Genomic DNA, 18,431 nt, shown 5'->3' with positions numbered 1-18,431 from the left:
CTGCAACTGTGTCGAATCCTTCATAATTATTATATAACGTCGCCATTTTATCCCATGTGGGTGTGTGACCTATTATGGACTTATTTTATTCTATACCTTTGCAATGTTTGGGATGTAAGACTTGACGTTGTTGCTGAAATTATTATGACTATGTAGCTTAATAGTTTTACTAGACAATTTTTAAGTATGAGAATTCCTTTCAAGAGGTAACTACATTATTTAATTTACCACAGTTGTAAGTTAAATGATATAGTGGCTTATTTTATTATACTATTAATAACTACACATTACATCAAAAAATTCTGTAACTGTTTGATCCATTTTAATATCTCCCAAATTATCCCACATGTACATGTACACTTTACTAGAGATCATTTCTAAGTAGGAGAATTCATTTCAAGAGGTTATTTTGCTACCACATGCTATAACGTTAAATAGTGTAGTGACACTGTACCTTCACTTAATATCATGTCTAATATTCAGTGTTGTTTTAGTTTAACTATAACTAAAATTAAACCCCTTTAATTAAGTAAAAAAGAAAAACTATAATAACACTATTTGTAATGAATAAATGTTTACATGGAAAATTGTTTGTATGAATGATGAATCATCAATACCTTAACTTGTTTCTACACTTTTTGCATTAAGATTCCTTTATTATTTTATTTAAATCAAGCATAATAAAATCAACTTACAGGGATAGTGGCTTCGTAAAAAGTATACGAAACAAGAAGAGAGATAGCAGTATCTGTAAAAGACTTGAGCCCGAGTAGCTGAACTCCATCCAATCAGGATGTACCCTTTACTTTATTTAGAAAGGAAGGCTCTGGGGACAAGCACACAAGACTCATATAGCAGGATGTGGGTAGAGCATCTTAGAGCTGAGATTGTGTTAATGGACGGAGAAAAACTCAAAACGACTGTTGTGATATGCAATGACTGTGGTAATATATTTCAAATAGAAGCACAGATTATATTTTTTTACTAATTAGTACTACCTTGTGTCACATTCTGCTTTAGAGCAGAGTTTCAAGCAGCCTCAAGACTTTATTACTCATTGTTGACTAAATTTCAATAGGTGTTAGTAAAAAGTAGGAGCTTGTAAGTTCATGAGGCGTGTCTGTAGCCTGCAAGATTTTTGCAGGTTGTACAAGTCCTATATGCCAGAGCCCTTCATCTCTAAGCGAAAGGGTGGCAACACTAGACTATTTACAGATCAGTAAAATATTCCAATAACACATTGCTTTTTTACATAAAATAATATTTTTTTTTGGAAGAATAAGCTATAATTTTAATGATATAGTAAGGAAGAAAAAAATGAAAATATACACATGTTATTTCAAATACAAATATTTATAGGAAGAAATAAGATAAACAGGCTTGGTTCAGTCAGAGAGTACCTGTCCCTCTGACATTGGAAAAATTGTCCAGCCCATATGCAGACAATGGATGGAAGATCGCATGTACATTATGGATGATCATTTGAGGTAAAAGATATACTACATCTTAGCCATCCCATTACAAATGAGTAGGGCACATATCACAAGCCAATTGTAAATATAGGTGTCATGAGTAAAGTTATTATAAAGAAGATCAAAGCTACACTATAGCTTTGATTGATTGATTTAATCAATATTATCTACATGATAGTAAATTCCATAATACATTTACTGAATTAGTAATGAAAACATTACGTGCTCTATTGCAACAAATAATTTACTATGTGCTTGTAACTTGTATATATCCATATATGGGTTAAATCAAATGTAAAACATATATATATATATATATATATATATATATATGGATGGATGGATAGATGCTGTATTGTTTTTTTACTACAGGTTTTGTTGATTGACAAAGATCTCTTAGTAATAATAGTAGAAACAGTATAGAATAAATAAGTCATATTTATAGGTTAGACACACAAGGACAATATGACTATGAATAATAATCATGCATAAATGATAAGTGGTCATACCACTACATCTCTCCTTCTAGGGAGATAGGGCAAGTCAAACTTCATGGTAGCAATATTGGACATAGTATTAAGTGAAGCTCATAGTGCCACTAACCATTTAACTTACAACATGTGGTAACTAAATAGTTACCTCTTAAAAGGAATTGCACTACTTAGAAAATGGTCTCTAATAAAACTATTAAAAGTTGCACAGTCAAATAATTCAGCAAAATGTACACATCAAGTCATATGTCACAAAGTTAGTGCACTATCCTAGTCAGGTGAGCAAGATCCACCTCTAGATATGTTTGTAAGACTGACTTAACCTGGTTAGTACATTAACTTGTGATATTTGACAAAAACTCTTACTGCTGTCCATTTTAAAATAAAATGAGTATGTTTGTTTAAACAACAAACCAATGCCATTTTATTATTAATCATTTTATTGCATAATAATTAATATCTACAGGATCACAAGCACTTGACCTGGACTTACTTACAAACAGTTGCAACAAAAGATATGAGTCCACTAAAATAAAATGATTATTGAAAACATCATTAATAATGAAGACTGATGAATACTAATAGTGGCTAGCCCTTAATCTTCCACTTTAGCTTTAATATATTGTTATAAGCCAGAACTTGAATACCAAGTACCACTCAATGCAATCCATAATGTCATATACATGGAACTGATAACAATTACATGGCTATGTTTACTGATGTAGAGATTTTTGAATGGATGATGATTCATCCAAACCTTGTTTCTACACTTTTTACATTGTCATTCCTTCATTATTTTATTTAAATCAAGTTTAATAAAATTAACTTACAGGATAGTCGTATGAAAACTACATGAAACAAAAAGAGAGATAGCACTATCTGTGAAAGACTTGATCCAGAATGCCTGAACTCCATCATCTTCATGTACCGTCACTTCTGTGAGTATTATTCCCTACAAAATGGAAAATGTTCCTGTAATAGCTGTCATGAGTAAAGTTATGATAAGAAAAAAACAAAGCTACTCTGTAGCTTGGATTGATTACTTTAATCTATATATATAGTGACAAGTTGCATGTATCATATGAAATGAGTGCCAAAGCTGAGTAGACCATTTGAGCTTATCTGTATTATCAAGTAAACATTAATATTTACTGAAAGTAATAGTTACCATTTCCTCCCACCTTCTTTTGCACGAAGTGCGGGTTGCTCCAATTCCAATCGGGACATCCATCAGCATTTGCATTTTCTTGTCCTTTTCTGTGCTCTACTGTAAATTGATAGGGCTGAAGCGTCAGGCTCCACCTCATCAGTCTAGAGTTCCCTTCTTTAAACTTCTGTAGCCACTGGAGCGCTCGGTGGTCAGTCTGTATTATAAAAGGCTTTCCAATCAAATATACTGAAAAGGCTTGTACTCCTAGTTTTATTGCTAGACATTCTTTTTTTCCACCACAGCATACTTTCGTTCTCTGTCCAGCAGTTTCTTATGAAGTAAGCAATAGGATAGTCATTTCCTAATGGGTCTCTCTGACTCAATACCACTCCAATCCCTACATCTGATGCATCTGTCTGCACAAGGAATGTTAAATTAGGGTCTGGGTTCCGCATAACAGTTGATGAAGTGAGGGTAGTTTTCAGTTTCTCAAATGCTGTTTTCTGCTGCAACACTCCCTTCTATAGTCTCTGGCAATCCTTTCTTTGTAAGGTTAGTTAGTGGCTCAGCTATTTGGGCAAAATCTCTTATGAATCTCCTGTAATAACCAGTCATTCCCAAGAATGCTCGAACTTCCTTCTTCGTTGTTGGTCTCTTTAATTGTTTTATGGCCATGACCTTGCTCTGTTCAGGTCTAACACCTCCTCGACCAATGCGATGTCCAAGATAAGTGCATTCTGCTGCTCCAAATTCACTCTCTTTAGTTTCAGAGTTAATCCAGTGTCTTGTAGTCTTTCCAATACTTGCTGTAAGTGAACTAGATGTTCTTTCCAAGTTGAGCTATGAATTACAATGTCATCTAGGTATACACCAACAAAGTCATTAAGTCCTCTTAAGGTTTGGTCCATCATTCGTTGAAAAGACGCTGGTCCCCACTTAGTCCAAAAGGCATCACAGTGAACTGAAATAACCCTAAGGGCTGCTAAATGCAGTCTTCTCGCAATCCTGTTGGTCCATTGGTATCTGCCAATACCCTTTCGCTAGATCGAGAGTAGATATATATTTTGCATTCCCTATGGCATCTAACATCTCGTCAATTCTTGGCATGGGGTAGGCATCAAATTTGTAATTGCATTCAATTTCCTGTAATCCACACAAATTCTATTACTGCCATCCTTCTTTTTAACCACAACAATTGGTGATGACCATTCACTGCTCGACTCCTCAATTAATCCATCCTTGAGCATGGTTTGCAGTTCATCACAGAGATCTTTCTTCAGGGCTGGAGGTATCCGATAAGGTCGTTGACGTATTGGGCCACTTCCATTCGTCACAATCTTATGCACTGTTCTTTTAGCACGTCCAGGCTTCGGATCAATAACTTGCTTATATTGTGTAGGAGTTTTTTCTCTAATTCTTGTTTTTTCTTTTCCTGTTAGTTGATCTCCTATTCGTGGCTCCCTTCTTGCCATTCAGGACTTATCAACTCAGTGCTATCCTCCACAATACTAGTGTAACTTGTTTCTGTCCTAGGGTACCATTGTTTTAAGCAGTTACAATGGAATACCTTGGTCATGTTACGTTCAGGCATCTCTAACTCATAGTTGACACTTCCAATTCTCTTTTTGATCCTGTATGGTCCTTGCCACTGCGCTTTAAACTTCTGTGTGCTATCTGGTAGTAATAGTAGAACTTGATCTCCAGGTATGTAGCTTTTCTCTCGAGCATGCTGATCATACCATTGTTTCTGCTTTATTTGAGCCTTCTTCCAATTCTGTTGGGCTATCTCATGGGCTTCTTCCATACGTTGACGGAGAGTGACAAAACATAGCTGGTAATGTCGTTTTCTTTTGGTTGTGTTGCAATCCACTGATCCTTCAATATATCCATAGGTCCTTTCACATCTCTTGAATATAATAGTTCAAAGGGACTGAATCCTGTGGTTTCCTGAGGAATTTCCCTGTAGGGCAAATAGTACCAGGGGTAACATCTTATCCCATTGTCGTCTAGTGGATCTTGAAGTTTTTTAACATGAGTTTCAGAGTCTGGTTCAGTCTCTCTACTAAACCATCAGTCTGTGGGTGATATGGGCTGGTGGTTATGGCTTTGATTCCCAACATCCGGTACAATTCCTTCAGCAGTTCTGAAGTAAAGTTTGTGCCTTGATCTGTCAAAATTTCATTTGGTACTCCCACTCTGGAAATAAATCCATAAGTTTATCAGCTACACTTACAGCTGTAAATCTCCTGAGAGGTATGCTTCTGGAAATCTTGTAGCATAGTCACTAATAACTAAAATGTACTGGTGTCCACTGGTTGTCTTTGGTAATGGTCCTACTATATCCATTGCTATCCGTTCGAAGGGTTTGCCAATGATAGGCATCTTCACCAATGGCACTTTCATAGGTCGCCTAGCCACTTTCTGACATTCTGGGCAGGATTGTACATAGGTCTTCACGTCCTTCGTTACTCCTGGCCACCAGAAACTTTTTCTAATTCTCTGAAGAGTTCGTTCAACTCCCATATGTCCAGCCATTGGCATGTCATGTGCCATTTTGAGAATATCGAACCGGTATTTTGTAGGCAGAACTATTTGAAGTTCCTTTTCATTAGGATTTCGTTTTGACTTCCACAGTCGACACAACACTCCATTTCTAATATCCACAGCCTGTGAATCCTCTCTTGCCTTCCAAGCTTGGATATCTGGATCCTTTTGCTGTGCCTCAATGAGCTGATCTCTTGTGGCATTACATCCATTTCGTCTTTGGCGCTCTCGCCTTTTCTCTGCTCTGGTTTTGTTTATTCGTCCCCGTCCGGGTTCCTGAAACAAAGTATCATCAAAATTAAATTCAATGTTCTCACAGATGGAGTTCTGATCGTCTGATCACAGTCCCCATCAATCTTAGTTTTCTCAGTACTTTGATTTTCCTCCAGCACTTCTGTTGACAGTGATTCCAATTCTTCTCCTTCTTCAGAAGCTCTATCACTGCCACAACTGGACTCGAATTCCTTGGTGATCCCACCCTTCCTTCACTCTCGATGACAACAACTCCTGATTTCTCCTAACTTGAGCTCTTGTCACCACAGCTCCAGCAAACTCTCGATTCATCTTTTCCCACATCGCCTTTCTCACTTGTCGTGGAAAGGTATCTAACAAAGGTATGCCAATTGGTGCATCTCTCCCCAACAGTACATCTTCGGGCACAACTTCTGACACAGCCACTTCCTGACTGAACTCTTGTTCCCCTTGTAGATGAATCGTCACTTTAGCCTTTGGGTATAAACGGGTAGATCCTCCAGAATCTGTATTGTCACAGCATCTCCAGTATAGTTCTCCTCTGTTACCATCCTTTGATGTATGATAGTGGTAGATGCTCCAGTGTCCAACACTATTCTGTCAGTAGGTATTCCATTCACAATACCTTTCCTTAACAATCTCGGTAACTCATCTTTTGTCCAAATGATTTCTTAGGGCAATTCCTGGAAATGTGGACCATCTGACCACATTTGTAGCAAGTTACTTCTCTTCTTGAGGTGGACCTGGTTTCTGTTCTCCTACTAGCTGACTGTTCCGTCCTTCCCTGATCTCAGGTCGGGAGGATGTAATAAATTTTCGTTCCATACCTTCCTCTTTTCGCTTCAGTTGGTATTCTTGAATGCACTGTTTTAGCTCCTCCACGGTATGAGGTCCTCGAGCATCTATTCGTGCTTGAAGGTCCCGGGCAGACCAGTTTGTACCTGCTCCATCACTATCTCCCTTCGTACCTGCATTTCCAGTTCCTCCAATCGCTCTTTGTCAGACAAATCTGGGGTTTGAAACCGGTATCAGCCATCTTTTAACAAGAGCATCCACTCTTGAAACATGTTCAGCAATGTCGTATCTATCTTGAATCTCATCTGTCGGAGCTTCACTCGACTTGCCTCTGGTTGATCTCATAACGTTGGAGAATTGCTTGCTTGAGAATGGCATAAGGTGCTTTCGTTTCTACATCATTGTAAGCTGCTCCTGCTCTCCCCAGTGAGCACAGGTGCTAATTGTCGGGTCCACTCATCTTCGGGCATGTCATTAAGAATCATATGCCGTTCAAAGAGAGTCAGATAATCTTCAATATCCTCGTTTTCCTCCCATGGTTCTGAACTTGGAACGTTAGTACTTCTCTGAGTTTGATTCTGTTCCATCATTTGAGCCATCCTAGCCATTACATGTGTCAATTCTTCCATCTCTGTATTTTTTCTTCGTTTTTTGTTCTTCTCTTACTAACAGTTTTTCTTGCTATCTGATACAGTAGATTGATACCTATAAGCCATTTGAAGTGTCTCTCGAAGGTTTTGATATTATTGTAGTTCGATGAACGTTGTATCCAAATTGTACTCGTTTCGTTCACGAAGGTTCAGTCTTATTGTAATTCGATGAGCGTCGTAATCCGAATTCTACTCGTTCGTCCACTGGGGCGGTTCTCTTCTGTCTTCCGTTCGAAGTGATCCCACCGCTGCCACCAAAATGTCGGACGCGCTCGATAATTGACCCGTCTGGGTTAAATAATCTTGATTTTAAAATAATAAGTTAAGTATAATATCCAGACTTCAGACTGACTTGAAATGAATGTGAATGGGTTTAAATAGTGAACTTAGTGGTCTCATGATTAAAACAATATGATTGGTTAATGTAGCGTGGGAAAATAAAATACAATGAATATGATTGGTCCTTTAATACAATGAATCTGATTGGTCCATTATTTATTGATCATAAACATCCTCCATTTGATCCTCTAGCTCACTTTTGTCACAGTCATATACATGGAACTGATAACAATTACATGGCTATGTTTACTGATGTAGAGATTTTTTGAATGGATGATGATTCATCCAAAACCTTGTTTCTACACTTTTTATACATTGTCATTCCTTCATTATTTATTTAATCAAGTTTAATAAAATTACTTACAGGATAGTCGTATGAAAACTACATGAACAAAAAGAGAGATAGCACTATCTGTGAAAGACTTGATCCAGAATGCCTAACTCCATCAATCTTCATGTACCGTCACTTCTGTGAGGTATTATCCATACAAAATGGAAAATGTTCCTGTAATAGCTGTCATGAGTAAAGTTATGATAAGAAAAAACAAAGCTACTCTGTAGCTTGGATTGATTACTTTAATCTATATATATAGTGACAAGTTGCATGTATCATATGAAAATGAGGTGCCAAAGCTGAGTAGACCATTTGAGCTTATCTGTATTATCAAGTAAACATTAATATTTACTGAAAGTAATAGTGACTAAGTCTCACATATGAAGTATTGAAATTTTGTTTTCCAAAATGAAAACTTGAAGGTAGTCTGATAAGTCTAGTTTCATCTCATCAACATTATTAAACTCATTCTCCCGTGTCCCAAGATCAAGAAAAAACCAAATCAGATACAGAACCTAACATGAATGAAATATTAAACTAAATGAATAATAATTTAATAACTAAAAGTTAATATAATATAATTTCTAATAACTTTTGATTAATACAGACCTCCTCATGACCAAAATACGCAAATATCTAATTTCCTTTTTTTTTTCTTTCCTTCATAATTTAATATATATCGTCTTTTTTTCCCATGTGGGTGTGTGGCCTATTAATGACTTCATTTGCAATGTTTGGAGGTAAGACTTGATGTGTTGCTGAAATTATTATGACTGTGTAGCTTTAATAGTTTTACTAGAGACGATTTTTTTCAACTTTCAAGAGGTAACCTACATTATTTAATTACCACATGTTGTAATTTAAATGATATAGTGGCTTATTTATTATACTATTAATAACTACATAATTTTTTTTCATCAAAAAATTCTGTAACTGTTTGATCCATTTAACTATTTTTCCCAAATTATCCCACATGTACGTGTACACTTTACTAGAGATTTGTGCTATGTATGATAATTCATGCAGAAGGTAACTACATTATTTAGCTACAACATGCTATAAGTTAAATAGTGTAGTGACACTGTAGCTTCACTTATAATATCATGTCTAATAATAGTGTTGTTTATTAGTTAATGATAACTAAAATAAAATCCTTTGGTTTAGTTAATTAAGTAAAAAGAAAACTATAATAACACTATTTGTATGAATAAATGTTTTTGCATGGATAAATTTTTGTATGAATGATGATTCATCAATACCTTAACTTGTTTCTACCTTTTTGCTTAAAAAATCAACTTACAGATAGTTAGTGGTTTTAAAAAAATATAGGAAACAAGAAGAGAGATAGCAGTATTTGTAAAAGGCTTGAGCTTAAGTAGCTGGACTCCATCCAATCAGGATGTACTGATAAACACATGGGGTGTTATTCCCTGCAATGTTACAGATTAGTCTGGCATTGCTGCCCCTTTACTTAGAAAGGAATAGTCTGGGACAAGGACACAAGACTCATATAGCAGGATGTGGGTAGAGCATTCTTAGACCTGAGATTGTGTTAATAGAGTGAAAATGCCAAAATGCCTGTTGTGATATGCACTGGTTGTGGTGATCATCTTTCAAATAGAAGCAAATATCATCTTTTACTAATTAGTATTACCTCGTGTCACATTCTGTTTTAGAGCAGAGTTTCAAGCACTTTCAAGGACTTTATTACCCATTGTGACTCAAGTTGAATAGAAATAAAGAGGAGGAACTTGTAAGTTCATGAGGGCGTGTCTCTAGCCTGCAAGATTTTTGCAAGTTGTATATACTCTTGACCAGAGACCCTTCTCCTCTAAGCGAAAAGGTGGCAACACTAGACTATTTACAGATCAGTAAAATATTCCAATAACACATTGCTTTTTTACATAGAAATACTGTTTTTTTTGAAGAATAAGCTATAATTTTAATACATAGTAAGGAAGATAACATGAAAATATACACATGTTATTTCAAATACAATATTTATAGGAAGAGATAAGATAAACAGGCTCGATTCAGTCAGAGAGCACCCGTCCTCTGACATATGCAAGAATTGTCCAGCCCATATGCAGGATGATGGATATATGGATTGCATGTACATTATGGATGAGCATTTAAGCTAAAAGATATACTATATCTAAACTTTTCACAACAAACCGCTTGTAAATATAGCTGTTATGAGCTAAAGTTATTATAAGAGACGTCAAAAGCTACACTATAGCTTTGATTGATTGATTTAATGAATATTATCTACATGAATAGTAAATTCCATAATACATTTACTACATTAATAATGAAAACTTTACTGTGATGTTTATTCTATTGCAATAAGTAATTTACTATGTGCTTGTAACTTGTATATATCCATATAAGGTTAAATCAAATTTAACAGTTAGGTATATATATATATATAATATATATATGGATGGATGGATGCTGTATTGTTTTTACTATAGGTTTAGTTGATTGACAAACATCTCTTTAGTATAATAGTAGAACACAATAGAATAAATAAGTCATATATCTAAGTAGACACACAAGGACAATATGACTATGATAATAATAATACATAAATGATAAGTAGTCATACACTACATTCTCCCCTTCTAGGAGATAGGGCAAGTCAAAACTTCATGGTAGCAATATTGGACATAGTATTAAGTGAAGCTCATAGTGCCACTAAACCATTTAACTTACAACATGTGGTACTAAATAGTTTACCTCTTAAAAGGAATTCCACTACTTAGCAATGGTCTCTAATAAAACTATGAACAGTTGCACAGTCAAAATAACTACAGTAACACATCATGTCAAATGTCACAAAGTTAGTGCACTAGCCTAGTAAATTAGTCTGGTGAGGAAAATCCAACCTCTAGATATGTTTGTAAGACTGACTTAACCGGGTTAGTACATTAACTTGTGATATTTGACAAGTCAGAATTCTTTGACAAAAAAAACCTTGCTGTTGCCCTTTTTAAAAATATAATAGGGAGGTCTGTTTAAACAACAAACAATGCCATTTTTATTATTAATCATTTTATTGTACAATAATTAATATCTACAGATCACAAGCATTTGACCTGGACTTACTTACAGTTGCAACAAAAGATGTGAGTCCACTAAAATAAAGGATTATTGAAAACATCATTAATAATGAAGACTGATGAATACTAATAGTGGCTAGCCCTTAATCTTCCACTTTAACTTTAATATACTGTTTTAAGCCAGAACTTGAATACCAAGTACCACTCAATGCAATCCAGAATGTCATATACATGGAGCTGATAACAATTACATGGCTACGTTTACTGATGTAGAGATTTTTTAATGGATGATGATTCATCCAAACCTTGTTTCTACACTTTTTTACATTGTCATTTCCTTCATTATTTATTTAAATCAAGTTTAATAAAATTAACTTACAGATAGTGGTAAAAAATAATGAAATAAAAGAGAGATAGCACTATCTGTGAAAGACTTGATACAGAATGGCTGGACTCCATTGATCTCATGTACCATCACATGTGTGAGATATTATTCCCTGCAAAATAGAAATGTTCTTGTAATAGCTGTCATGAGTTAAAGTTATGATAAGGAACAACAAATCTACTCTGTAGCTTGGATTGATTTACTTTAATCTATATAATTATACAGTGACAAGTTCCATGTACCATATGATTGACTGTTAGGATGTTACTAATATACAATGGTTAGGAAACCATTATTTTTTATTTGTATATTACATGAATGCATCATTACTAAAATTAATTGGTTATTTTAAATCAATTTATGTACATTTTGGTTGCATACATCCCTACAAAAATACATTTAAATGGACAAACAATATATATTCAGTAATCACTGTAGAAGCCAGTTCAAAATCATTATCTCAAATAAAATGAAGCTGTCACAACTAATGATGACAGTGGAAATTCATATGATGTAGAAATATGGTATGAAAATGAGGTGCAAAAACTTAGAATATTTGAGCTTATCTGTATCATCAAGTAAACATTATACTACCCCAAAGTTTGTTAGAAACAATACCATAACCATACTGGATATGAATTTCATATTTAATGTTTAGTTTGCATGAAATTATCAGTAAGTTTTCACTTAACAAAACTATTTTCAACCAAAAAGTGATGAATTTAGACAAAATATTAATTAATGCACTTTAAAGGAAACTGGTTATTCCTATCCTAAATTTATAGGAAACAATGCCAAAAACCTACTGGATATTGAATTCATCTTTAACTTTACTTTGCAGCATAATCTGTAACTTTTTGGACATGTAATATCTACAAATCCATGAAACCATATAATCCATACAAAAAGAATCAGCATGTGTGACTTACCATAGCAACATGTGTGTTATCAAAGCAACTATTACATGAAAAAGTCACCATAATAACATAATAGCAAGTGCATATATATCACCATAGCAACTGTATACATATCAATAGTGACATTATTAATATCTTATGAGCATTAATCCCATTTATTGTTTTTAAGACTAAAACTAATTACTTTGCAAACATTATTTTTTGAATTTTTGTTAGAAAACATTGTCAAAACCTACCAGATATTTAATAATGATCATTATTTAATTTCTATCCATTATTGGCAGTTTTACTAAAAACATTTTCTACCAAAAAGTGAATCATTTAGGCATAATACCAATTATATCATGTCTTCTTTCATTGTCGTTAAAAGTGCTTGAGTTGTTTTAGCCAATAACTTTGATTTGGGGGGGACGGATTGCACACCCAAAGTTCATGTTAAGCTATTCAACCTTAATGACATCATGATTGATTGAATACTTGTATAAAATCCAGAGAAAACAAATACAGACTATATTAGATGATAATTTTTTCCTTTAATCTAATACATACTGAATACAGATTTGGTCTTGGTCAAATTTAATGATAGGAAAGCTAACTAATGTTTTGTTGTACATTTTTAATTATTCCAGTAATAAGGACTCAAAAAGTACCTAAACTTTGTCTGTTTTGTTAAAAAGTCAGTATCGAACTCTCGTTCTCTTAAGTTTTAAATAAGAGACTTATTCTTTGATGAAGTAGAGATGAAAGGAAGCTCGTGAACAGGATTACCCTTCATTAGTGAAAACTCAGAAAAAATCTCAGTAATTGCGCCAACTTCTCACACATAATTTTAATATTTGTACTGTAATTATTATTTCATTAAATCAGTTTTGAGGATTTGCTGTTTTATTTTTTCAAAAGACTTCATTCGCTAACTTTCATTAGTATCATTGTTATTAATCATTTTACAAATAGATGCTTTATGTTTGTTGTCCATATTTTGTATATATATTTTCTACTTGCCTTTTGTTACCTTATATAACATATATACCTGTGTATTCAAATCAAAGCTATTATAATTGATAAATACATAAAGAGCAACGTAGCAATTCTTTAACAATAGTAAGCAACATATTTCCACTGTACTATAACGATAATAGCTATTATTACAATCACTGGTACAATGTCTTTATACTACAGTAATTGTATATATGCTATAACTATATCTGATATAATAAGAATAATGTATAGTATGGTGATCTATAAACTGGTTCCATTTCATTAGTATTGGGAGTGTACTGTTTACTAAAATGACCTCACATGTATCCATTTATCACTCAATCATCTATTTATTTATTAAATCCTTCCATCTTTTCCTACCACCATACCATTAAGTATTATTAAATTTCCTTAATCCGTTTTATATAATATCCCTCTATCCCCCATCTCTCCATTTAGAGATTAATGGATGGTAAATTGAAATGATTGATGAATGAAGAGAAAATGGATAGACAATTAATGCAATTAATTATAAATGGATTATACAGTTAACAATCTTCAAATTCATTTGAGGTTGTAATATATGGGACTGTGTCCTTTTTGTGTCAATCTGTTATATTACGTGTGGCTAACAGATGAAGGGAAATCATTTTCAATATATTATAACAATGGAATATATTTCATGTTCTTGAAAATATCAATGCAAACAAAATAAACTTTTTATGATAGATGCTCAATCTTATTGATGTATTAAATTTAGTCAGACTGTCCAATTCACTTTAACATTTAAAATAACAAAAGAACAAAGAATAATTATACTAACACTAATTGTTAAACATTGTATATAGTATTAAACTATTTAGTAAGTTTGAAAAGTAAATATGCTGCAGACAAAATGAAGAGAAGAAATCTGTTTTTAAAAATTAAAAACAAATTCCTCAAATATAAACTAAAAATAACTAAATTTTAATATCTAAACAACAACATTACCATAAAAAAGTTTTTGAAAAATAAAGAATTATCAAAAAGTATCACTATCATCATCAATATTGACGCATGTCTGAGCAAGAATCTGGTTGTTGAGCACTGGAGTAACATAAGCAGGGTTGATATTCACTGTTATAAGTACTAAGTTCTGATAGATCATAGATTTCTGTATATCATATCTTCAAATTCTATTGGTTCAGTATCAACTGGCATTTCGTATACTTGACATTCTATCAGTTTCAGTATCAACTGGTGTTTCATATTCTTGAGATTCTGTCAATTTAGTATCAACTGGGTTTTCATATTCTTGAGATTCTGTCAGGTTCAGGAATACTCTCATACAATGGCCTCCTCCTCAACTCTATGTTAGTATATAACAGACTGGTTAATACTTTATGTGTCATGTTGTCAACTTACAATGTTTAGATGTATTTGCTATATTATAACTTGGGCGATAGACATTGCACTATATCATCTGTTTTGTCACTGTATAATGATAGATATATAACAGACTGTGTTAATACTCTATGTGTCATGTTGTCAACTTACACTCTTGTAGATATATTTCCTATATTATAACTTGGGCTGATAGACATTTGCAATATCATTTGTTTTGTCACCTGTATAATGATAGATATATAACAGACTGTGTTAATACTCTATGTGTCATATATGTCAACTTACACTCTTGTAGATATATTTCCTATATATAATCTTGGGCTATAGTCATTGTAATATCATCTCTTTTGTCTCTGTATAATGGTGATAGTAAAGATGATTTCATAATGACTAGTTTGATGAAATTACCCTGATTTTAAATTTTCTTTCTTTGACTTCCTTTTAATCAAAACTACAGAAGAACCACTACAATAACCAGTACTGCTACCATAATAATAAATATAATTGCTGTTGTCACTGGTAGTCCAATTTTTAAACCAGTAATTAGGACTTTCAAATCGAGATCCCAGCCAGATCCAGATCCTGTATGAAATAGTTTCAATAAAATTTTTAATAATCTAAGTTTGAGGTGATGTTTGTTAGGATTAGAATTTCTCTTAATGGTTTGATATAACATATTTTATATCACATTCTTATGAAATATAAATTTGGTAATTAAAAATTTATTATTACTTACTTTGACTATAAAAAAACCATTTCTATTAGATTGAGATCTAAACTCTGAGCCAGGACCTGAAACATAAATCCTGAGCTAGATCCAGATCCCGTATAAAACAGTGCATACACATTCAATAAGGAATTATATATTATGCAAATAGTGTTCTTTACAATTTCAATGATATTTAAATTATAATAAGTAACATTATAAGACAAAGATGCATACTAATAATCATGGGTGAATAGTGAACAACTAACAACTAATACTGTAATTTAAAACAAAGAAAGTGTAATTTATATAGACACTATGTAAAAATATTAGAAAAACTTCATAAATTATGTAAATAGATTTAAAATGAACGAGGAAGGGGTTATGCAATAAAATAGATTTGTTAGCATAGAAATAACTGTGATAATGATTTGCATGAGCTTTGATTTTGTCTTACCAAATGTATCATTTGGAGTAGGTATTGCAAAGGAAGAAGCTACAGGATGAGAACTAATATTAGCTATATCATTTGATTTGCATAATTTTGCATGAGCTTTTCATTTTGTCTTACCAAGTGTATTAGTTGTAGTAGGTATTGCAAAGAAAGGAGTTACAGGACTAATATCAATTTATTATCATAAGATATAGTTTATTAATAATATATCTTTAATAACTTACCACCTATACTAGATCTTAAACCAGGATCAGATCCTATATAAAAGTGAATATATTAAGTTACTACATCATACACACAGATAAAACAGTTTAGACTTGTGACTTATATATGTTTACCATTATTTAGATTATAAACCACATTTGACCACACCAGATGATGGAGTTGAGACAGTCAATGTCTGTAACTTTTGATGTTCTAGAAAATGGATGGTTTTCAAAATAGTCAGATCCAGCACTATAACCAATTGCTGTATTGTGTCTAGTCCATTGCAATAGATCACATTTATAGGTAAATATAGAATAAGAAGTTTGATCCTTGAGAGCAATCACAACCTGAAATGTGTTTGTCTATAAACAAAGAATAATCATGTATGATTTATATAGTAAGCAATAAGTACTTGAACACAATTGATGTTTTCATATGGACAGACATTCATCCACTTTGCTACTAAACCCAATCTAACTTTAACAACAACATTTCATTTAATTCCAAAAATTTTTCCACTTCACTCAATAATATCAGGGTTATTTTTTGGGGTAACTATTCCATATTTAGCAATCCCTGTATAAGTTAGACGAATATCATCCCAAAATGGAGCTATCACTACTGCTGATGACAGTGGAAATGATGTAATATCATGGACCGCTAAATGGTGTGCCAAAGCTGAGTAGACCATTTGAGCTTATCTGTATTATAAAGTAAACATTAATATTTACTGAAAGTAATAGTGACTAAGTCTCACATATGAAGTATCGAATTTTTTTTTTCCAAAATGAAAACTTGAAGGTAGTCTGATCTCTCTAGTTTCATCATCAACATTATTAAACTCATTCTCCTGTGTCTCAAGATCAAGAAAAACCAAATCAGATACAGAACCTAACATGAATGAAATATTAAACTAATGAATAAATAATTTAATAACTAAAAAGTTAATATATAATAACTATTGATTAAATACAGACCTCCTGACAAAAATATGTAAATAGTTAATTTCTTTTTTTAACAATAGTGAGAACTCTTCTGCAACTGTTGAATCCTTCATAATTATTATAACGTCGCCATTTCATCCCATGTGGGTGTGTGGCCTATTATGACTTCATTTATTCTTCATTTGCAACGTTTGGAGGTAAGACTTGATGTGTTGCTGAAATTATTATAACTATGTAGCTTTAATAAATTTACTAGAGACGATTTTTAAGTATGAGAATTCCTTTCAAGAGGTAACTACATTACTTAATTAACCACATGTTGTAAGATAAATGATATAGTGGCTTATTTTATTATACTATTAACACTACACAATTGTTTTTTCATCAAAAATTCTGTAACTGTTTGATCCCTTTTAACATTTCCCAAATTATCCACATGTACTATACACTTTACTAGAGATCATTGCTAAGTAGGAGAATTCATTGCAAGAGGTAACTACATTATTTAGCTACAACATGCTATAAGTAAATAGTGTAGTGCCACTGTAGCTTTCACTTAATATCATGTCTATATATTTAGTGTTGTTTTAGTTTAATTATAACTAAAATTAAACCTCCTTTAGTTTAGCTAATTAAGTATTAAAACTAATAATAACATTATTTTGTATGAATAAATGTTTGTATGGAAAAATTTTTGTATGGATGATAATTCATCAATACCTTACCTTGTTTCTACACTTTTGCATTAACATTACTTCCATTATTTTATTTAAATTAAGCTTAATAAAATCTATACAGGATAGTGGTTTTAAAAAGTATGAGAAGAAGAAAGACTGCAGTATCTGTAAAAGACTTGACCCCGAGTAGCTGGACTCCATCAATCAGGATATATGATTAATCAATAAAATAGATTTGTTTGCATAGAAATAACTGTGAATAATGATTTTGCAAGAGCTTTCTGATTTTGTCTTACCAAGTGTATCAGTTGGAATAGGTGTAGCAAAGAAAGGAGTTACAGGACTAATAACAGCTATATCATAGATATAGTTAATTAATAATATATCTGTAAACATCTTTAATAACTTACCATTTATACTAAACCCTAAACCAGGATCAGATCCTATATAAAAAGTGAATATAATAAGTTACTGTATAAAATAGTTCAATAATAATTAATGGTTGATATAACATTATTTTATATCACATTCTTAGAAATATAAATTTGGTATAGCATTGAATTTATTATACTTTACTTTGACTATAAAAAAAAAACATATTTGAATGTAATATTTTTAATTATAGTCAGATTAGTGTATTCACTGATAAACATTAAATTAATTACCATTTCTATTAGATTGAGATCTA

At 32.6% G+C, this 18,431-nt stretch overlaps 1 protein-coding gene across 1 annotated transcript in view; it reads right to left on the bottom strand.

Moving 5' to 3' along the window:
• Window positions 1–7,493: 7,493 nt before the first annotated feature.
• The window catches only part of LOC121391349 (opioid-binding protein/cell adhesion molecule-like), a 65,225-nt gene continuing 54,287 nt past the window's right edge, over window positions 7,494–18,431 (bottom strand). The window contains exon 2 of the mRNA XM_041523010.1: window positions 7,494–7,642. Within this exon, the coding sequence (XP_041378944.1) occupies window positions 7,494–7,642 (149 nt within the window). The remainder of the gene's footprint in view (window positions 7,643–18,431) is intronic.

The sequence above is a fragment of the Gigantopelta aegis genome, unplaced genomic scaffold (assembly GCF_016097555.1).
Source record: "Gigantopelta aegis isolate Gae_Host unplaced genomic scaffold, Gae_host_genome ctg2167_pilon_pilon:::debris, whole genome shotgun sequence".
In the NCBI taxonomy this organism is placed as follows: domain Eukaryota; kingdom Metazoa; phylum Mollusca; class Gastropoda; order Neomphalida; family Peltospiridae; genus Gigantopelta; species Gigantopelta aegis.
The sequence above is the reverse complement of the archived record's forward strand: the minus strand, read 5'-3'. Positions and strand labels throughout refer to the sequence as shown.